The sequence below is a fragment of the Salmo trutta genome, chromosome 12, assembly GCF_901001165.1.
Source record: "Salmo trutta chromosome 12, fSalTru1.1, whole genome shotgun sequence".
Lineage (NCBI taxonomy): Eukaryota > Metazoa > Chordata > Actinopteri > Salmoniformes > Salmonidae > Salmo > Salmo trutta.
In genome coordinates this window covers 31,409,948-31,433,838 of record NC_042968.1, presented here as the reverse complement: position 1 = coordinate 31,433,838, position 23,891 = coordinate 31,409,948, and the positions used below count along the sequence as shown (strand labels likewise).

The 23,891-nt window shown below is 45.2% G+C and overlaps 1 protein-coding gene across 4 annotated transcripts in view; it reads left to right on the top strand.

The window, feature by feature from the left end:
* LOC115203342 (transient receptor potential cation channel subfamily M member 7) overlaps positions 1-23,891 on the top strand; it is a 111,958-nt gene that overhangs the window by 69,901 nt on the left and 18,166 nt on the right. The window contains exons 22-31 of one of the 4 annotated variants that reach the window (XM_029767960.1): positions 4,733-4,907; positions 6,532-6,664; positions 6,809-6,993; positions 7,303-7,435; positions 9,175-9,956; positions 17,312-17,421; positions 17,799-17,895; positions 18,027-18,106; positions 20,404-20,441; positions 21,481-21,509. In XM_029767960.1, coding sequence (XP_029623820.1) covers positions 4,733-4,907; positions 6,532-6,664; positions 6,809-6,993; positions 7,303-7,435; positions 9,175-9,956; positions 17,312-17,421; positions 17,799-17,895; positions 18,027-18,106; positions 20,404-20,441; positions 21,481-21,509 — 1,762 coding nt within the window. Of the gene's footprint in view, positions 1-4,546; positions 4,649-4,732; positions 4,908-6,531; positions 6,665-6,808; positions 6,994-7,302; positions 7,436-9,174; positions 9,957-17,311; positions 17,422-17,798; positions 17,896-18,026; positions 18,107-20,403; positions 20,442-21,477; positions 21,510-23,891 lie in introns of those variants that run through there. The other 3 variants (XM_029767959.1, XR_003880151.1, XM_029767961.1) reach the window with 3 other exon arrangements.

The window sequence follows — 23,891 nt, the reverse complement described above, 5'->3', positions numbered from 1 at the left end:
GGAGCAAGATAAATACAGTAGGGCTGAGGTAGTTGTTTGGCCTATTTACAGATGGGTTATGTACAGGTGCAGTGATCTATGAGCTGTTCTGACAGCTGGTGCTTAAAGCTAGTGAGGGAGATAAGTGTCTCCAGTTTCTGTGATTTGTGTAGTTCGTTCCAGTCATTGGCAGCAGAGAACTGGAAGGAGAGGTGGCCAAAGGAGGAATTGGCTTTGGGGGTGACCAGTGAGATATACCTGCTGGAGCGCGTGCTGCTATGGTGACCAGCGAGCTGAGATAAGGCGGGGCTTTACCTAGCAGGGTCTGTAGATGACCTGGAGCCAGTGGGTTTGGCGACGAGTATGAAGCAAGGGCCAGCCAACGAGAGCATACAGGTCGCAGTGGTGGGTAGTATATGGGGCTTTGTGGACAAAACGGATGGCACTGTGATGGACTGCATCCAATTTGTTGAGTAAAGTGTTGGAGGCTATTTTGTAAATGACATCGCCAAAGTCGAGGATCGGTAGGATGGTCAGTTTTACGAGGGTATGTTTGGCAGCATGAGTGAAGGATGCTTTGATGCGAAATAGGAAGCCAATTCTAGATTTTAATTTTGGATTGGAGATGTTTGATGTGAGTCTGGAAGGAGAGTTTACAGTCTAACCAGACACCTAAGAATATGTGGACAACTACAAATACCAAGTCAGAACCGTCCAGAGTAGTGATGCGAGACGGCCTGGCAGGTGCGGGCAGCGATCGGTTGGGGTTGCAACAATTTTGGCAGATCATTTTAGAAAGAAAGGGTCCAGATTGTCTAGCCCGGTTGATTTGTAAGGGTCCAGATTTTGCAGCTCTTTCAGAACATCAGCTAACTGGATTTGGGAGAAGGAGAAATGGGGGAGGCTTCAGCGAGTTGCTGTGGGGGGTGCAGGGCTGTTGACCAGGGTAGAAGTAGCCAGGTGGAAAGCATGGCCAGCCGTAGAAAAATTCTTATTGAAATTCTCAATTATAGTCGATTTATCGGTGGTGACAGAGTTTCCTATCCTCAGTGCAGTGGGCAGCTGTGAGAAGGTGCTCTTATTCTCCATGGACTTTACAATGTCCCAGAACTTTTTGAGTTTGTGTTGCAGGAAGCAAATTTCTGCTTGAAAAAGCTAGCCTTGGCTTTCCTAACTGCCTGTGTATATTGGTTCCTAACCCTGAAAAGTTGCATATCATGGGGGCTGTTCGATGCGAATGCAGAATGCCACATTATGTTTTTGTGCTGGTCAAGGGTCTGGAGAGAACCAAGGGCTATATCTGTTCCTGGTTCTACATTTCTTGAAATGCTTATTTAAGATGGTGAGGAAGGCATTTTTAAAGAATAACCAGGCATCCTCTACTGACGGGGTGAGGTCAATATCCTTCCAGGATACCCGGGCCAGGTCGATTAGAAAGGCCTGCTCTCTGAAGTGTTTCAGGGAGCGTTTGACAGTGATGAGGGGAGGTCGTTTGACCGCAGAACCATTACGGATGCAGGCAATGAGGCAGTGATCGCTGAGATCTTGGTTGAAAACAGCAGAGGTGTATTTAGAGGGCAAGTTGGTTAGGATGATATCTATGAGGGTGCCCGTGTTTACGGCTTTGGGGTTGTACCTGGTAGGTTCATTGATATTTTGTGTGAGATTGAGGGCATCAAGCTTAGCTTGTAGGATGGCCGGGGTGTTAAGCATGTCCCAGTTTAGGTCACCTAGCAGCATGAGCTCTGAAGATAGATGGGGGGGCAATAAGTTCACATACAGTGGGGGAAAAAAGTATTTGATCCCCTGCTGATTTTGTACGTTTGCCCACTTACAAAGAAATGATCAGTCTATCATTTTAATGGTAGGTTTATTTGAAGTGAGAGAGAGAATACAACAACAAAAAATCCAGAAAACTGCATGTCAAAAATGTTATAAATTGATTTGCATTTTAATGAGGGAAATAAGTATTTGACCCCTCTGCAAAACATGACTTAGTACTTGGTGGCAAAACCCTTGTTGGCAATCACAGAGGTCAGACGTTTCTTGTAGTTGGCCACCAGGTTTGCACACATCTCAGGAGGGATTTTGTCCCACTCCTCTTTGCAGATCTTCTCCAAGTCATTAAGGTTTCGAGGCTGACGTTTGGCAACTCGAACCTTCAGCTCCCTCCACAGATTTTCTACGAGATTAAGGTCTGGAGACTGGCTAGGCCACTCCAGGACCTTAATGTGCTTCTTCTTGAGCCACTCCTTTGTTGCCTTGGCCGTGTGTTTTGGGTCATTGTCGTGCTGGAATACCCATCCACGACCCATTTTCAATGCCCTGGCTGAGGGAAGGTGGTTCTCACCCAAGATTTGACAGTACATGGCCCCGTCAAATGATGTGGTGAAGTTGTCCTGTCCCCTTAGCCGAAAAACACCCCCAAAGCATAATGTTTCCACCTCCATGTTTGACGGTAGAGATGGTGTTCTTCGGGTCATAGGAAGCATTCCTCCTCCTCCAAACACGGTAAGTTGAGTTGATGCCAAAGAGCTCCATTTTGATCTCATCTGACCACAACACTTTCACCAGTTGTCCTCTGAATCATTCAGATGTTCATTGGCAAACTTCAGATGGGCATGTATATGTATTCTTGAGCAGGGGGACCTTGCGGGCTCTGCAGGATTTCAGTCCTTCACGGCGTAATGTGTTACCAATTATTTTCTTGGTGACTATGGTCCCAGCTGCCTTGAGATCATTGACAAGATCCTCCCGTGTAGTTCTGGGCTGATTCCTCACAGTTCTCATGATCATTGCAACCCCACGAGGTGAGATCTTGCATGGAGCCCCAGGCCGAGGGATATTGACAGTTCTTTTGTGTTTCTTCCATTTGCGAATAATCGCACCAAATGTTGTCACCTTCTCACCAAGCTGCTTGGCAATGGTCTTGTAGCCCATTCCAGCCTTGTGTAGGTCTACAATCTTGTCCCTGACATCCTTGGAGAGCTCTTTGGTCTTAGCCATGGTGGAGAGTTTGGAATCTGATTGATTGCTTCTGTGGACAGGTGTCTTTTATACAGGTAACAAGCTGAGATTAGGAGCACTCCCTTTAAGAGTGTGCTCCTAGTCTCAGCTCTTTACCTGTATAAAAGACACCTGGGAGCCAGAAATCTTTCTGATTGAGAGGGGGTCAAATACTTATTTCCCTCATTAAAATGCAAATCAATTTATAACATTTTTTACATGTGTTTTTCTGGATATTTTTGTTGTTATTCTCTCACTGTTCAAATAAACCAACCATTAAAATTATAGACTGATCCTTTCTTTATCAGTGGGCAAACGTACAAAATCAGCAGGGGATCAAATACTTTTTCCCCCCACTATATGGTGTCCAGAGCACATCTGGGGGCAGAGAGTGGTCTATAGCAAGTGGCAACGGTGAGAGACTTGTTTCTGGAAAGGTGAATTTTTTGAAGTAGAAGCTCGAATTGTTTTGGTACAGACCTGGATAGTAAGATAGAACTCTGCAGATTGCAACACCGCCCCCTTTGGCCGTTCTATCTTGTCTGAAAATGTTGTAGTTAGGGATGGAGATTTCAGGGTTTTTGGTGGTCTTCCTAAGCCAGGATTCAGACACAGCTAGGACATCCGGGTTGGCAGAGTGTGCTAAAGCAGTGAATAAAACAGACTTAGGGAGGTGGCTTCTTCAGGTTCTTCAGGTTACGTCGCGACGGAGGGGCCAGTTGAATAACCGCCTTGGGCAGATAACGTCGGTAGTCCAGTCGTGAAGGCCCGGTGGGGCTCCGCACCAGCAGTAAAACGGGTCCGGATAGGTGATTGTAGCCCAGGAGTGGCTGATGGAACTCTTCAGCTAGCCAGCCTAGCATGGGCTGGATCCGGGCTAATTGGCGCTAGCTTCGGGACAGAGACGTTAGCCAGGAGTAGACACTTGGATTGCAGCTAGCAGGCAAAAGGTACCGAGCTTGCGGTGGGAATAATCCGGGGATGTCGTAGTAATTGGCAACTGGGCATTTTTATTTGGATGTTAATAGCTGAATTAACTCAGGAACCACACCTGTGTGGGAGCACCTCCTTTCAATATACTTTGTATCCCTCATTTACCCAAGTGTTTCCTTTTTAATTTGGCAGTTACCTCTATATATCAACATGTTTTATATAGTGGCAATAATGTCTACTGTCAACATGTTTTGATAGACTATGGGGATCCCGGGAAATTCCCGGGAACGTTTATTCTCAGAACTTACACCTGGTTAACTGCATGCACATGCCCTTAATATAGTGGTGGTAATGTCTCTATTCATACAGATAGCTGTTTTATATTGTTGTGATAATGTATAGGATAATGTATATATTCCTTTAGGTGGCGCTGGTGTTGTTGAGTTATGGCATGCCCCAGAAAGCCATCCTGTAGTGTGTGTGTGTGTGTGTGTGTGTGTAATATGCATATATGCATGCATGCATGCATGCATGCATGCATGCATGTATGTATATTACACACACGCACACACACATATTACAGGATGGCTTTCTGGGGCATGCCATAACTCAACAACAATTCCTCTAGGTGGCCAATATGTTTTATATTGTGGTGATCATGGCGGTGGTGGTGTTGAGTTCTGGCGTGCCGCGGAAAGCCATCCTGTAATGTGTATATATTATGATAATGTATAGGATAATGATCATGTGTGTCATATATATATATATATATATATATATATATATATATATATATATATATATATTCCTCTAGGTGGCCAATATGTTTTATATTGTGGTGATCATGGCGGTGGTGTTGTTGAGTTATGGCGTGCCGCGGAAAGCCATCCTGTACCCAAATGAGGAGCCCAGTTGGACGCTGCTTAAAGACGTGGTCTTCCAGCCGTACTGGATGATGTATGGGGAAGTGTATGCGTATGAAATCGACGGTAAGGAAGACAAGCCTGTTATAAACGACTACGATGGTAAGAGTTTTCTTAAGGATTCTCACCACGGCATGAGAAGCTGATTAGCACTGGAAATCAATCAAAAACCCACGTTTGGTCTAATCAACGCGTCCTGCACTGCACCCCCTCGCACCACACAGTCACCTCACACAGTCGCTGTGTTTAAATTAGTTTTATTTCCAGTACAGAATGAGACTCATGGTTGGATAGGCATTTGTTTCACTATGCCTATCCAGTTCTTTCATAAGTAATCAAGTCCTTAGGAGGCAGGGGCTAGGAGTTGATTGTGGACACAGCTAGTCGGCCCCTGTTAGGGGAGGTATTGCCAGCAATGGTAGAGAACAGCAGCTTTTAACCAATCAGGGCTTTAGTTTAGATTATTGTGTCCAGATTTCTCTTGAGGCACGTCAAATGTAAGTGATTTGCTTAAAGTACAGGCTCAGAGCTTCAAAATGGCGTATCCTACACTGTAGTTTGAGTAAACATGGGAGTCAGCATAGCACTGTCCTCCAGGAAGTTGTCTCTCTACTTAAACCCTGCTAAATTCAGGGCAGCAATATTTTTGAGAGCTGTAGGAACACTTTTGCAGTTTTCCATAGCTTTATCTTTCCAAATATCTATGATAAAGATGATCTGTGAACTTACCAAAGAGCCCATTCTGTTAAAGACAGAAGCCTGTGACATGACAGACCAATCAGGGATCATATCTCGGCGTACCCAACCTCTCCATTATCTCAGCCAATCATGACTAGCCAGGAAATATCCTCTCTTTCTCCCAGTATAGCTCAGTGCTTTCTCCTTGGCTAAACTAGGCACATTTTAAATTTTTATTCATATTTACCAATCCCATACACGTTTGTAATTAAGGCACATGAAAGTTCACATGTTCAAGAAGCCATTTCTGCAAAAAGAACTAAAAAACATATTTTGAATCGGCCCTACTGTGAAGTAGGAACCAACGTCAAATGCCTCAGATCCTGTAACGTTTAGTAAACATTGTTGTACACATGGGGGTAAATCCTAACTTCCAGTTAAGGTGACTTTTCACTTAGTCTCCAATTGACATAATTGCGTTGACTAAATGAAATTCATATTTGCTGCATAGAGCACATTTGAGATAGTGTGTTATGATATTTACGGAAGATACATTGTGTTATATATAATAATTGCAGCTACCTGTCTCGCTCATCAGACTCAGGGAGCTCCACCACAGTTGTGTGGGAGATATAGCGGCTGTGGGAAGAGACTACCTGTTGATATATAAAGCAGAATGTATACAGTAACAGTAGATACTGTGCAGTATAATGAAATGTTATTCTACAAATTAGATGGTAGTCGCTGGTTTTACTGACCCAAATTATGTTTACTCCTAGACAAAAATATAATCATCTGTAGAGACAAAGACAGTAGAAAGCTTAATCTGGCTGTGCAAAACCAGTCCATGGAGCTTAGAGGTGGGTGGGTGGGTGGGTGGGTGGGGGTGTGTGTGTGTGTGTGTGTGTGTGTGTGTGTGTGTGTGTGAATGATCTACAGCTGTCACTGTGTGTTATTTGGGATGTGTGAAGAACCGTGTGTGTGTCTCTGACCCAGTCCCCTCTCTCCACAGTGTGTGCCAATAATACTGACACGAATGTGAAATCCCTGTGCTCCACTTCAGTGTGGATCACTCCTTTCCTACAAGCAGTCTACCTCTTTGTCCAATACATATTGATAGTTAACCTTCTCATCGCCTTCTTCAAGTAAGACTACACACACAACGGTGTTCCACAGAGCGCTGTTCTGTGACCAATACTATTCTCATTATTCATTAATAACATGTTTTTCCACAATTTTCTACATCACTGTGTATATCTATTTTTGCCATCTCTCTCTCTTCTCCTCAGTAATGTGTACCTCCAAGTGATGTCAATCAGTAATCTGGTATGGAAGTACCAGAGGTATCATTTCGTCATGGCCTACCATGAGAAGCCAGTCCTCCCTCCTCCCCTCATCCTCCTCTCCCACCTAGTCTCTTTCTTCTCCTGCATCTGTCACAAGAGGAAGAAGGACAGTCACTCTTACGGACCAAGTACGGGAAATACCATTTATCGCTCTAAAATGCGGATATGACAGAACCACTTGGTGTTCAGAGAGAACAAGAGAGGCCCTAGTACTGAGCTCTGGGGGACACCAGTAGTGTATGAACAGACTATAAAATGTATAGGTGTCTCAGGGATCTCTAGTTTATCAGCAAAAATATATGCAGCTACAATAGGTTATTTGAAATGTGTACTAGTAGTTACGTTGATCTGTAAAAGAGGTGAAATGCCTTGTTGAAACTAGAAAGCGCGTCATCCTCTCCCTTCCCATCTCCCCATCTTTCCTTCCTTCCCTCCAGAGTTGTTTCTAACGGAGGAGGATCAGAAGAAGCTCCATGACTTTGAGGAGCAGTGTGTGGAGACGTACTTCCATGAGAAAAACGACCAGTTCCACTCAGGGAGCGAAGAGCGTATCCGCCTCACCTCAGACAGGTAACTGTTACCATAGTTACCATTCACCCCAGTTTTTATTTGACCCTTGCGTTGACATTAACAGTTATAATATATATATATATATACACTGCTCAAAAAAATAAAGGGAACACTTAAACAACACAATGTAACTCCAAGTCAATCACACTTCTGTGAAATCAAACTGTCCACTTAGGAAGCAACACTGATTGACAATAAATTTCACATGCTGTTGTGCAAATGGAATAGACAACAGGTGGAAATTATAGGCAATAAGCAAGACACCCCCAATAAAGGAGTGGTTCTGCAGGTGGTAACCACAGACCACTTCTTAGTTCCTATGCTTCCTGGCTGATGTTTTGGTCACTTTTGAATGCTGGCGGTGCTTTCACTCTAGTGGTAGCATGAGACGGAGTCTACAACCCACACAAGTGGCTCAGGTAGTGCAGCTCATCCAGGATGGCACATCAATGCGAGCTGTGGCAAGAAGGTTTGCTGTGTCTGTCAGCGTAGTGTCCAGAGCATGGAGGCGCTACCAGGAGACAGGCCAGTACATCAGGAGACGTGGAGGAGGCCGTAGGAGGGCAACAACCCAGCAGCAGGACCTCTACCTCCGCCTTTGTGCAAGGAGGAGCAGGAGAAGCACTGCCAGAGCCCTGCAAAATGACCTCCAGCAGGCTACAAATGTGCATGTGTCTGCTCAAATGGTCAGAAACAGACTCTATGAGGGCCCGACGTCCACAGGTGGGGGTTGTGCTTACAGCCCAACACCGTGCAGGACGTTTGGCATTTGCCAGAGAACACCAAGATTGGCAAATTTGCCACTGGCGCCCTGTGCTCTTCACAGATGAAAGCAGGTTCACACTGAGCACATGTGACAGACGTGACAGAGTCTGGAGACGCCGTGGAGAACGTTCTGCTGCCTGCAACATCCTCCAGCATGACCGGTTTGGCGGTGGGTCAGTCATGGTGTGGGGTGGCATTTCTTTGGGGGGCCGCACAGCCCTCCATGTGCTCGCCAGAGGTAGCCTGACTGCCATTAGGTACCGAGATGAGATCCTCAGACCCCTTGTGAGACCATATGCTGGTGCGGTTGGCCCTGGGTTCCTCCTAATGCAAGACAATGCTAGACCTCATGTGGCTGGAGTGTGTCAGCAGTTCCTGCAAGAGGAAGGCATTGATGCTATGGACTGGCCCGCCCGTTCCCCAGACCTGAATCCAATTGAGCACATCTGGGACATCATGTCTCGCTCCATCCACCAAGGCCACGTTGCACCACAGACTGTCCAGGAGTTGGCGGATGCTTTAGTCCAGGTCTGGGAGGAGATCCCTCAGGAGACCATCCGCCACCTCATCAGGAGCATGCCCAGGCGTTGTAGGGAGGTCATACAGGCACGTGGAGGCCACACACACTACTGAGCCTCATTTTGACTTGTTTTAAGGACATTACATCAAAGTTGGATCAGCCTGTAGTGTGGTTTTCCACTTTAGTTTTGAGTGTGACTCCAAATCCAAACCTCCATGGGTTGATAAATTGGATTTCCATTGATTATTTGTGTGATTTTGTTGTCAGCACATTCAACTATGTAAAGAAAAAAGTATTTAATAAGATTATTTCTTTCATTCAGATCTAGGATGTGTTGTTTAAGTGTTCCCTTTATTTTTTTGAGCAGTATATAACATAAGAGGATTAGGAGGTTAATTAAATAATGAATATTGAACTCTGTGGCAACAGATTTGTTTCTCCTTTCTCTCCTCAGGGTTGAGACCATGTGTATCCAGCTGAAGGAGGTTGGTAATAGAGTGAACTTCATCAAGCGTTCCCTCCACACGCTGGACTCTCAGATCGGCCACCTTCAGGACCTGTCAGCTCTGACCGTGGACACCCTAAAGACCCTGACCGCCCAGAGGGCCTCTGAAGCCAGCAAGGTCCACAACCAGATCACCAGGGAGCTCAGTCTGTCCAAAAACTTTGCCCCCAGCCTGGCCCCCACCCCCCAGGACCCTACCCCTCAATCTAAGGGGGTCAAACGCAGCGTGGGGGCCTACTTCGGTTCCTCCTTCCCCCAGGTGTCCGGGGTGGTGGTGGGGGGCAACATGGCTGATTCTCTGTTTGGGAGTGGGGTGGACCCAAACCCGCCACTGACGCTCAGTCCCCCAGAGCGGAGAGGAGATTGGACTGGGCTGGGGCACCAAGCTACTGCTGCTATAGAGGCTGGATCCTCCACGGGTGGCAGTGCCAGTCACAGTGCCTTCTCCCTCTGCCCAGCTCCGGCGCCCCCTACTGTCAGTCCTCCAGAGCTGCGGCTACGCGGCCACTCCTTCACCCAGTGGCAGTTGACCCGTCCAGTGCAGGTGGGCATCTCCGACTGCCCTTCCAGCCTGCCCAGCGTGCCCTCTGCTAGGGCTGCTTTCTACGTCAGCTCTACCCCCTCCCAGCCCTCCGTCTCCAGCCACCCAGAACTCAGCCTGGCCGGGCCAGACAAAGACAGAACCTCTGCTTCCACCTCTGCCTTTGCTGTAGAGTTTGGTGCGTTTGTTGGTAAGTATAACTCTGAGGAGAAAGACGAGGACACTAGCTGTGTGTACCCCACTGTTGTTGTTGTGTCCAAGACTTCTGACATTGCTCGCCCCGTTTGCTTGCCTGCTTCCATTGAGAAATGGGAGGCAATTGGTGAGAAGGAGGGGAGGTGTGAGAGGGAGGGGAGGGCAGAGGGGGAGGGGAGGGCAGAGGGGGAGGGGTGGGCAGAGGGGGAGGGGTATGTGAATGAGGCATTTTCCGATGACGAGGGAAGACCCGAAGGAGTTCTGATGGATGGGCAGGGCAGAAATGCTGAGCTTCCGTTGGCTCCTGAGACCGCCCGTCAGGCTGCCCCCTCGCCGCATGCCGACGCTTACAGGAACAGCCCCCTCCCTGGCTGCGCCCTGGCCCCTGCAGTGGTGCCCAGGAGACCCCGCGGCCGTAGGACCAGAGAGGTGGGGTCCTCAAGCCCCATGGCCCAGCCAGGGTCCCCTCAGCAGGGGGAAAGGACTGACGCCCCCCTGAGAAGTGACAGCAGGGAAACTACCAGAGACAGAGGTTTGAGTCTGCCTGAGTTTAAGTTGGCCGTGGGCAAATCTCAGATCACACTCTACCTTTCACCTGTAACACACCTTTTCCTAACCAGGGTGAAGTATGGTTGTTAATGGTCTAACGGGGTGGTATGGGGTCTAACTAAAATTAAATAACCACTGGTGTGTTCTCAAAATTTAAAAACCCTGAGCATAACCTGATATGTCACCATGCTCAATCAAGACTTCAGAATAAACCAATCAGTATGCCATCATGCTCAATCAAGACTTCAAAATAAACCAATCAGTATGCCATCATGCTCAATCAATAGACTTCATAAACTCATAGCAACAACTCATTGTCATTCACCAGTAAAACATACACATTCGATAACAGTCAATAAACAGTTGCAAACTTTAAAGAAAAACCTGGGGTACCCTTACAAAAGTATTCACCCCCTTAGCATTTTTCCTATTTTGTTGGCTTGCAACCTGGAATTAAAATTGATTTTTTTTTGGGGGGGGGGGGGGGTTGTATCATTTGATTTACACAACATGCCTACCCCAAAGTCAATACTTTGTAGAGCCACCTTTTGCAGCAATTACAGCTACAAGTCTCTTGGGTATGTTTCTATAAGCTTAGCATATCTAGCCACTGGGATTTTTGCCCATTGTTCAAGGCAAAACTGCTCCAGTTCCTTCAAGTTGGATGGGTTCCGCTGGTGTACAGCAAGCTTTAAGTCATACCACAGATTCTCAATTGGATTGAGGTCTGGGCTTTGACGAGGCAATTCCAAGACATTTAGATTTTTCCCCTTAAACCACTCGAGTGTTGCTTTAGCAGTATGCTTAGGGTCATTGTCCTGCTGGAAGGTGAACCTCCGTCCCAAATCTCTGGAAGACTGAAACAGGTTTCCCTCAAGAATTTCCCTGCATTTAGCTCCATCCATCATTCCTTCAATTTTGACCAGTTTCCAAGTCCCTGCCAATGAAAAACATCCCCACAGCATGATGCTGCCACCACCATGCTTCACTGTGGGGATGGTGTTCTCGGGGTGATGAAAGGTGTTTGGGCTTGCGCCCAGACATAGTGTTTTCCTTGATGGCCAAAAAGCTCAATTGTAGTCTCATCTGACCAGAGTACCTTCTTCCATATGTTTGGTGAGTCTCCCACATGCCTTTTTGGCGAACACCAAACGTGTTTGCTTATTTTTTTCTTTAACCTCTATGGGCAACAGCCAGTGGAATCCCGTGGCGCGATATTCAAATACCTTAGAAATGCTATTACTTCAATTTCTCAAACATATGACTATTTTACACCATTTTAAAAACAAGACTCTCGTTAATCTAACCACACTGTCCGATTTCAAAAAGGCTTTACAACGAAAGCAAAAGATTAGATTATGTCAGCAGAGTACCCAGCCAGAAATAATCAGACACCCATTTTTCAAGCTAGCATATAATGTCACCAAAACCACAGCTAAATGCAGCACTAACCTTTGATCTTCACCAGATGACACTCCTAGGACATTATGTTATACAATACATGCATGTTTTGTTCAATCAAGTTCATATTTATATAAAAAAAACAGCTTTTTACATTAGCATGTGACTAGCATTCCCACCGAACACTTCCGGTGAATTTACTAAATTACTCACGATAAACGTTCACAAAAAACATAATTATTTTAAGCAATAGCTTTTTTTCTGGCCGCTCGTTCGTAAAGCCCAGCTCTGTGGCGTGTACAGCTTAAAGTGGTCCTATGGACAGATACTCCAATCTCCGCTGTGGAGCTTTGCAGCTCCTTCAGGGTTATTTTTGGTCTCTTTGTTGCCCCTCTGATTAATGCCCTCCTTGCCTGGTCTATGAGTTTTGGTGGGCGGCCCTCTCTTGGCAGGCTTGTTGCGGTGCCATATTCTTTCCATTTTTTAATAATGGATTTGATGGTGCTCCTTGGGATGTTCAAAGTTTCAGATATTATTTTTTTTACCCAACCCTGATCTGTACTTCTCCACAACTTTGTCCCTGACCTGTTTGGAGAGCTCCTTGGTCTTGGTGGTGCCCCTTGCTTAGTGGTGTTGCAGACTCTGGGGCCTTTCAGAACAGGTGTATCTATACTGAGATCATGTAACAGATCATGTGACACTTAGACTGCACACAGGTGGACTTTATTTAACTAATTATGTGACTTCTGAAGGTAATTGGTTGCACCAGATCTTATTTACGGGCTTCATAGCAAAGGGGGTGAATACATATGCATGCACCAGTTTTCTGTTTAAATTTTTTTGCATTTTTGGAACAAGTAATTTTTTTCATTTCACTTCACCAATTTGGACTATTTTGTGTATGTCCATTACATGAAATCCAAATAAAAATCCATGTAAAATACAGGTTGTAATGCAACAAAATAGGAAAAACGCCAAGGGACATGAATACTTTTGTGAGGCACTATGTGTATATATATATTCAGAGCTCTGAAACTTTAGTCTTACTACGTTGCAAGCCTGTGCTTTGTACCTCAACAGGGACTAGATGAGGAAGAGCGGCCCGTGCATTTCTGTGCGTTTGTTTTTCTGGATGCGGAGTTCCAATGCAGGCGATGGTGGTCCTTAGCCAGTAGTGGGAAACAGAGGGCTAGTGTTGCTAGTTAGCAGGATGATGTTTCTTCACAAGACTCAAAGGAAACCCTAGAATTTCCTGGTATCTAGGGTTGCTATCTGAGCTTGAACAACACTATTTTGTAACATGGTAGCGTACATACAATATACATGTCTTTGCCTCTTATGGAGATGGCTTGCTACGCTAGCTAGCTAGTTAGCTGGTGTAGGCTAGCTAGCGGCTAATATTAGCTAGCGTTGCATCGTACCTTCAGAAGGGACCCAAAGGAAACTGTAGAATTGCCCGTATCTAGAGTCGCTATCTGAGAGGTATACTACGATTTGAAGCTAGATCTACCGTAATTTCCAGACTATTGAGCGGACCTGAATATAAGCCGCACCCACTGAATTTTTTAAAAAGTATTATTTTGAACATAAATAAGCCGCACATGTCTATAAGCCGAAGGTGCCTACCGGTACATTGAAACAAATGAACTTTACACAGGCTTTAACGAAACACGGCTTGTAAAAAAAAAATGTAAAATTAGCAGTAAGCTTTAGTTGTCTGTTTGCACTGAGTCAATTCCTCACGCTGCTGTTTCCAACGTCTTATCATCGACTCATTAAGACCAAGCTCCCGTGCAGCAGCTCTATTTCCTTTTCCAACAGCCAGATCAATCGCCTTCAACTTGAAAGCTGCATCATATGCATTTCTCCGTGTCTTTGCCATGATGAGGGTGACAAAATGACTACCGTAATCAGAATGATGGGAAGTTTGAGAGCGCTCGATTTAATCTAAACAGTAAACAAAAAGTTGTTTGACCTTAACCCGTTCGGCAATTTCATTGGTCTAATGAAAGCTTCATGCCGCCAAAAAACTGAGCGAGTCACAGAATGTGTTTTTGGGGGGGGGGGGAATTGAAAGCGGGAAAAATCCATATATTAGCCGCGTCATTGTTTAAGCCGCGAGGTTCAAACCGTGGGAAGAAAGTTGCGGCTTATAGTCCGGAATTTACGGTACTCAGACTTTTATAAAGCTAGCCAGCTTCAGTTAGCTTCACATTCCATCCCAGGCTTCATCCATACTAAGATGGATTTTGATCATGCGCTAACACAAGCAGGCTCAGAGGGGATTTCCACATAACACAATAATTTGGATAGGCACTCAAGCTTCCCCCTTATGTGAGTGCTAGAAAGTTAAATATCAAGCAAGGTTGTTTCATTGCCCCCATCATGTTATGTGGAAATGCCACTGTCAGTATGTTTTTTTTAACTACACTTATATACCGCCTTGCCACGTTAGCTGCGCTCTCATGTGTGTGCTAGGTAGTGCTAGGGGTAGTGCTAGGTATCAACAGCCAATCCAGTAGGGACTGGAAGCTATGCTGAGTTTTAAATTGGTCAAGCACGCCGCGATATCGTTAAGTATTTGCATAAAGTTCCGGTTTCCTCATCTTTGGTCCCACCCTGTTCACGTCCCTCACCCATGCTCGCATCGCCCAACAGGCCCCCGCCCATTTAGCTTTTCTTCCATTGGAAATGAATGGCTTTTCGTAGTTTCATCGCCCACGTCACTTCAGTTAACTGTACGTCCATGTTGCACATGGCTAGTCGAACACCGAACTCTTAATTGAGACAATGTTCACAGTTTTATTTTTGGGGCTGAAATCAACATGAAAGAACAGTTATTTTGCAAATTCAGCAAGCTATGCTGTGAAATAGGCTATTAGAAGTGATGTTTTTATTAAGTTTCGTTAATGCCGTCTTCGTGCTTTGGAATCCTTATCAATGCACAAGCCCCTTTTCCCTACCTATCATTTTAGAAAATCATACGAACGTTTCACTGTGCGTCAACTTTCAAATGCATGCTGTGATTACTAAATGTGTAATGTGATAGGTATTTTTAATATTACTATAACATTTTTTTACATTTTCTAAAATAGTTCATCAGTCTTCCTCAAATGAAGGGGATGACAACGTAGTCTTGCAGAGAGAATCTTATTTCATTGGTCCTCAACTCAGACGCTTCATTCAGGATAAATGGAGTTATCCTTGAGTTAGCCTGCCCCTGATCAGGTTAGTTCTGAAGGATTCGTTGCCATATAAATGTACCTGGCTAAAAGGTGAGCCACTTGTATGACCGGTTATCCAAAATGTAACTCCGAGTTGACCACACTTACCTCGCTAACTCCTCTTTGTAGTATAGGGCTCTGGTCTCGTCACTCAGTCATCAACTCTTCTTAGCTACTTATACAGTTCACATGCTAGTATGCTACATATACAACAGCTATTTACATTACAGCTAAACGGTTACAGCAGTCTGCCTTAAACTGGGAATCAAAATCACCTCAGAACTAACTCCCGCCCTCCAACTATTGTAATTTGTTCCCTTCACTTTCCCTACGTACCCTCTGATTTGGCTAAGGGGGACCTTTTAAAGGCCCTGCATGGTCAATCCTACGTCTGCATTGGCCATGTAGCATTTATGGTGATATGGCCTATGCAGAATTCAGGGCATTCATACTTATTGCGCTTCGTCAAGAAGCGCAGAGCTGTTGTTAAGGAAGTGAGTTTGTGTTTATACAGGACGTTCCACCCTCACCTACCGTCAACCATTCAAGTCAATGCGGAGCTATACGGAATTTACAAAATTTGAGAGGCGCACGGCAATGCGGAACTCAATTTGGCTTCTGCGTTCCCCCCGGAGGCTCTGCAATTGCGTCACACCATCCATTTTCGGATCAAGCATAAATGGGCTTTTAGTCAGCAACAGGGAAGAATGCTGCATTCATAACCAAGAGGAAAGGTGGTAGGCCTATTTACCTCATACACTGGGAAACATCAGGGCAGAACGATTGCCCCCTTTCGTTGAAGCCATGCAGTTTAAGGCTGATCGGGATACTGCAGGATCACCCATTATAGCCAATGGGAAAATGGCAATCTTTGTGCTCAATTTTCGTGATAATATTTTTTATCCAAAATAATCATAGTACAAATAATTGCTTCTATTAGACAGATGTATGTCCTTGAACCGATTTATTGTTTTAAAATCGCACACAGAATACGTTTTTAAGTAATTGATTCAAGGACATACATCTGGTGTAATAGAAACAATTATTGGAATTGCACACAGAATAAGTTAAGGATAATGTATTTGCTTCCGGCAGCCTGCAGTACCCTGCAGTATCCTGGACAACCTTCAACTTGAGTTATTCAGAGGGGGCAGTCGTTCTCCCCTAGTCGCAGCCGGCAACATCACTTCCTGGAGTAGCTCCAACTGTGCATGTTATGTCTTGAGAATCGGCCAATTTAGACGGCATCTTAGCAAGCTAAAACTGACTTCCTCTGCTTCAAATGCACCATTTTAGTCTTCACATAGGAATGAATGATGTGACGTCATCATAGATGGCATTGTTCATTCGTATACAGTCATTGGTAAAGATCCAGTTGAACGCTCCTCCAGATCATAATTACTAATGGGAAACTTGTCTATCATCCCTGGGCTCCGACTTCTCTCACATGCTGACCTCCCACGTCAACTACTAAAATGTAACAAATATAACAATTATGAATTATTCATAAAAAGCCATTTATTAATATGTGAACGCCTCCAACTGGTAATTACCACCTTTCTACTTGGTTATGAACGCAGTAGTGCACTACATAGGGAGCAGGGTGTGATTTGGAACAGCCTAGGAAGAGGTGCCTGGGCTGTAGGGTGCTAGGATCAGATTTGTAATTAACTCGTCGTTGTCTCAATTTCAGATTTGTCTCTCTCTTTCTCTCTCTCTTGCGCTTCCTGTCAATTATTATGTCAACCTTTTGTCTTGTCTAACGTCATTGTTGTGTCGGGGTGTTGGCCTCTGGTTGAAGGTGACAGGGTTGTGACTGTTTCACCATGGATTGATTGATTGGTTGAGATTTGCAACCGTTCCTGAATTTGTCTGTGTTGGTTAAAGGGTTTGTCACATGGAAAGGTTGAGGTACCTACCCTCTGTCCGTCTGTCTTCCAGTGACTGTCCCAGAGGTCTAAGATGTTCTCTCTAAGGCACAGAACCAGGTTTGGCCAACCCCTGACCTGGATCAGGGTTTGGGTCAATTCCATTTTAATTCAGGAAGTTTTCAAATTGGAATTGAAATGGACCCCAACAAAAAAGCCTGCAGCTCTGCAGCCTTCCAGGACAAGTGTTGGCCACCCTTGGTGTGATGCTGTCTCTGTATCTGTCTAACAGTGTTCCGGTCCTCCAGGTCATAAAGACAACCTGCACCTGGACCTGCAGCGCTCCTTCCCCAGAGACATCTCCTCCACAGCCGCCGCCTCCAGACAGCTCAGCCCAGCCACGCAGCACAGGGAACAGGTGAGAGAGTGTGTGGGATTATGTGTGTGTTCCTCCTCCTAGGTATTGAGACAGTTATTTACATGCTCTTAGTTCCCGGTTGGGAAGTGGTTGTTGGTTGGTTATGACCATTTAAAAACAGAACCTGTTAGTTCTAGTTCAGTATTTCTCCCAGGGCAGAGGGTGGAGCAGTTTATTTACATGAAACATCACAGAGGCACTTCCACAGAACAAACTAGAATTCCTCAATGGCTTCCTGTCCAAACACATTGTCCCCACAAATCCTAACCTTAGCCTCACGATGTGAAAAACAGGGAAACTGATCTCATCAGCTGAGCCCAGTAGGAGGAAGTTGCTCCTAGATACTGATGCCAGTGTGTCTTTCTCTCTGTCTACAGGGTCATCCTGAAGGCCAAGGTAATATGAGGACGGTCAACTCATATGCTGGCTTCACTGAGTTTGACCGGAGTCCCTCCTTCCTCCATCCAGACTCCTGTAAGTCCAGGAAGATAGACCTGTGCTGCTAGACACATGAATACACTGCAGAACCCTGACAAGACCTGCCAGAGGTCACAACATGTATACTATGTGTGCTAACTGCAAGTGTCTTTGGTTATTGTGTGCAGCTCTGAGTAAGAGAGAGAGGAGCGGAGTGTCAGCGGAAGACATCCTCATCCACGAAGACCCCAGAGCTGCACTACTACTGGTGAGAACTGTTCTATAACTGTATGATGTCTCACACCCTTCAGGTCCTGAAATCACTACTGACTGACTGTATAACTGACTGACTGTACAACTGACTGACTGAGTGATTGACTGTACCACTGACTGTACCGCTGACTGAACGACTGACTGACTGTACCACTGACTGACTGACTGACTGTACCACTGACTGACTGACTGACTGTACCACTGACTGACTGACTGACTGTACCACTGACTGACTGTACCACTGACTGACTGTACCGACTGTACCACTGACTGACTGTACCGACTGTACCACTGACTGACTGTACCACTGACTCACTGACTGACTGTGCCACTGACTCACTACCACTGACTCACTGACTGACTACCACTGACTCACTGACTGACTACCACTGACTCACTGACTGACTACCACTGACTCACTGACTGACTACCACTGACTCGCTGACTGACTGTACCGCTGACTGACTGTACCGCTGACTGACTGTACCGCTGACTGACTGTACCACTGACTCGCTGACTGACTGTACCACTGACTGACTGTACCACTGACTGTACCACTGACTGACTGTACCACTGACTGACTGTACCACTGACTGACTGTACCACTGACTGTACCACTGACTTTACCACTGACTGACTGTACCACTGACTGACTGACTATACCACTGACTGACTGACTGTACCACTGACTGTACAACTGACTGACTGTACAACTGACTGTACCACTGACTGCCTGACTGTACCACTGACTGCCTGACTGTACCACTGACTGCCTGACTGTACCAATGACTGCCTGACTGTACTACTGGCTGTACCACTGACTGCCTGACTGTACTACTGGCTGTACCGCTCGCTGACTGACTGGCTGTACCGCCCGCTGACTGACTGGCTGTACCGCTCGCCCGCTGACTGACTGGCTGTACCGCTCGCCCGCTGACTGACTGGCTGTACCGCTCGCCCGCTGACTGACTGGCTGTACCGCTCGCCCGCTGACTGACTGGCTGTACCGCTCGCCCGCTGACTGACTGGCTGTACCGCTCGCCCGCTGACTGACTGACTGTACCGCCCGCCCGCTGACTGACTGACTGAACAACTGACTGTGTACAAGGGACTGACTGTACCACTGACCGGCTGGCTACGACTGACCGGCTGGCTACGACTGACCGGCTGGCTACGACTGACCGGCTGGCTACGACTGACCGGCTGCCTGTACCACTGACTGTACCACTGACTGTACCACTGACTGTACCACTGACTGTACCACTGACTGTACAACTGACTGTACCACTGACTGTACCACTGACTGTGTACAAGGGACTGACTGTACCACTGACTGACTGGCTGGCTACGACTGACTGGCTGGCTGGCTACGACTGACTGACTGGCTGGCTGGCTACGACTGACTGACTGGCTGGCTGGCTACGACTGACTGACTGGCTGGCTGGCTACGACTGACTGACTGGCTGGCTGGCTACGACTGACTGGCTGGCTGGCTACGACTGACTGGCTGGCTACGACTGACTGGCTGGCTGGCTACGACTGGCTGGCTGGCTACGACTGACTGGCTGCCTTTACAACTGACTGTACAACTGACTGTACAACTGACTACAACTGACTGACTGACTGACTGTACGACTGACTGACTGTACAACTGACTGTACAACTGACTACAACTGACTGTACAACTGACTGTACAACTGACTGTACAACTGACTACAACTGACTGTACAACTGACTACAACTGACTGTACAACTGACTGACTGACTGTACGACTGACTACAACTGACTGACTGACTAACTGACTGTACAACTGACTGTACAACTGACTGACTGACTGTACAATTGACTACAACTGACTGACTGTACCACTGACTGTACAACTGACTGACTGACTGTACAACTGACTGTACAACTGACTACAACTGACTGACTGTACCACTGACTACAACTGACTGTACAACTGACTGACTGTACCACTGACTACAACTGACTGTACAACTGACTGTACAACTGACTGACTGCCTGTACAACTGACTACAACTGACTGTACAACTGACTACAACTGACTGACTGACTGTACAACTGACTGACTGTACAACTGACTGACTGACTGACTGACTGTACCACTGACTACAACTGACTGACTGACTGACTGTACAACTGACTGTACCACTGACTACAACTGACTGTACAACTGACTGACTGTACCACTGACTGTACAACTGACTGACTGACTCTACTTATGACTGACTGTATGACTGACTAACTGGCATGTTTTCCTCTCTCCTCAGGAGAGGGCTCAGGTCAAGACAGCTCAGGCCAGCAGTCTGTAAGTACCTGACATGCATTCCTACCTCCCTCCTGGTTTTTCAGCTGGGGTCAACTTACACTTACAGCCCTTGTAGAGCAGATGAATTCACTTACAGCCGTGAGTCTAGTAGATTTCTTGGTTGTTGAGCAGTTCAGTGTTCCCACAGTTTGGCTCAGTAACCCTGGGCCAAGCCTGGCTTACCGTTACCGTGGTGACCAGAAACAATGTTCCAATCACATTCCCAACACAGCTATTAGGGGGAGTGGGTGGTTGCCCGTAGTGTTAGTATGTGTTAATTAATATGTGAACGGTGTTTTACTACTGTTCTACTGTATAGCGTCTGTGATAGTATAGGCAGCGCCATTGAGGCCATCTCCATTTTGAAGTAGTACTTTTTCTTCTACTACTTCTATGAGTTGGTAAACAAACTGAAATGGTGCATACTGCCACCTGGAGTGTGTTGTTTGAACAGGTATAAAGCCAAGGTTGGTGATCTACTGCCATCTGCAGTTACGGAATGTTTTCTCACGAGTAAAATTCATTGGCTGATCCCTCCTAATGACCCACTACTTTCAAATGATGGAAATCCTCAATGACAATGTACATGCAAAATGGGTTATTTCCAAGTTTTTTATTTATTGAACCTTTATTTAACTAGGCAAGTCAGTTAAGAACAAATTCTTATTTACACTGACGGCCTACCAAAAGAACTCCTGCGGGGACGGGGGCTGGGATTAAAAATAAAATATAGGACAAAACACATATCACGACAAGAGAGACAACACAACACTACATAAAGAGAGAACTAAGACAACAACATAGCAAGGCAGCAATACATGGAAACACCGCATGGTAGCAACACAACATTACTACAACAACATGGCAGCAACACAACATGGCAGCAGCACAACATGGTAGCAGCACAAAACATGGTACTAATAATTATTGGGCACAGACGACAGCAGAAAGGGCAAGAAGGTAGAGACAACAACAGATGTAATGATCTCTATCTCTATGAGGTGGATGTTGATGTCCGTTGTGTTCTTTCTCTCAGCAGGGCGCCAGGGGAGGACTCAGGAATAAATGGTATGTGTCCATTGGAACTTGCGGTCTCTACTATAACTTGATAGTTCCTGATTTCTTTCTCTGAGATGAACAGGCTATTCACCTCTCTATTCACCTCTCTATTCACCTCTCTATTCACCTCTCTATTCTCTATTCTATTCTCTATTCACCTCTCTATTCACCTCTCTATTCACCTCTCTATTCACCTCTCTATTCTCTATTCACCTCTCTATTCTCTATTCTCTATTCACCTCTCTATTCTCTATTCACCTCTCTATTCACCTCTCTATTCTCTATTCACCTCTCTATTCACCTCTCTATTCACCTCTCTATTCACCTCTCTATTCACCTCTCTATTCACCTCTCTATTCACCTCTCTATTCTCTATTCACCTCTCTATTCACCTCTCTATTCTCTATTCACCTCTCTATTCTCTATTCACCTCTCTATTCACCTCTCTATTCTCTATTCACCTCTCTATTCTCTATTCACCTCTCTATTCACCTCTCTATTCACCTCTCTATTCACCTCTCTATTCTCTATTCACCTCTCTATTCTCTATTCTCCTCTCTATTCACCTCTCTATTCTCTATTCACCTCTCTATTCTCTATTCACCTCTCTATTCTCTATTCACCTCTCTATTCACCTCTCTATTCACCTCTATTCACCTCTCTATTCAACTCTCTATTCTCTATTCACCTTTCTATTCTCTATTCACCTCTCTATTCACCTCTCTATTCACCTCTCTATTCTCTATTCACCTCTCTATTCTCTATTCACCTCTCTATTCACCTCTCTATTCTCTATTCTCCTCTCTATTCACCTCTCTATTCTCTATTCACCTCTCTATTCACCTCTCTATTCTCTATTCACCTCTCTATTCTCTATTCACCTCTCTATTCACCTCTCTATTCACCTCTCTATTCACCTCTCTATTCTCTATTCACCTCTCTATTCTCTATTCACCTCTCTATTCACCTCTCTATTCTCTATTCACCTCTCTATTCTCTATTCACCTCTCTATTCACCTCTCTATTCTCTATTCACCTCTCTATTCACCTCTCTATTCACCTCTCTATTCACCTCTCTATTCACCTCTCTATTCATCTCTCTATTCTCTATTCACCTCTCTATTCTCTATTCACCTCTCTATTCACCTCTCTATTCTCTATTCACCTCTCTAAATTCTCTATTCACCTCTCTATTCTCTATTCACCTCTCTATTCTCTATTCTCCTCTCTATTCACACCTCTATTCTCTATTCACCTCTCTATTCTCTATTCACCTCTCTATTCTCTATTCACCTCTCTATTCTCTATTCACCTCTCTATTCACCTCTCTATTCTCTATTCACCTCTCTATTCACCTCTCTATTCTCTATTCACCTCTCTATTCTCTATTCACCTCTCTATTCATCTCTCTATTCTCTATTCACCTCTCTATTCTCTATTCACCTCTCTATTCACCTCTCTATTCTCTATTCACCTCTCTATTCTCTATTCACCTCTCTATTCACCTCTCTATTCTCTATTCACCTCTCTATTCTCTATTCTCCTCTCTATTCACCTCTCTATTCTCTATTCACCTCTCTATTCACCTCTCTGTTCACCTCTCTATTCACCTCTCTATTCACCTCTCTATTCTCTATTCACCTCTCTATTCACCTCTTTATTCACCTCTCTATTCTCTATTCACCTCTCTATTCACCTCTCTATTCTCTATTCACCTCTCTATTCACCTCTCTATTCACCTCTCTATTCACCTCTCTATTCACCTCTCTATTCACCTCTCTATTCACCTCTCTATTCCTCTCTCTATTCACCTCTCTATTCTCTATTCAACTCTCTATTCTCTATTCTCCTCTCTATTTTCTATTCACCTCTCTATTCTCTATTCACCTCTCTATTCTCTATTCACCTCTCTATTCTCTATTCACCTCTCTATTCTCTATTCACCTCTCTATTCTCTATTCACCTCTCTATTCACCTCTCTATTCACCTCTCTATTCACCTCTCTATTCTCTATTCACCTCTCTATTCACCTCTCTATTCTCTATTCAACTCTCTATTCAACTCTCTATTCTCTATTCACCTCTCTATTCACCTCTCTATTCTCTATTCAACTCTCTATTTTCTATTCACCTCTCTATTCTCTATTCACCTCTCTATTCTCTATTCACCTCTCTATTCACCTCTCTATTCACCTCTCTATTCTCTATTCACCTCTCTATTCTCTATTCACCTCTCTAATCTCTATTCACCTCTCTATTCTCTATTCACCTCTCTATTCTCTATTCACCTCTGTATTCTATATTCACCTCTCTATTCTCTATTCACCTCTCTATTCACCTCTCTATTCTCTATTCACCTCTCTATTCACCTCTCTATTCACCTCTCTATTCT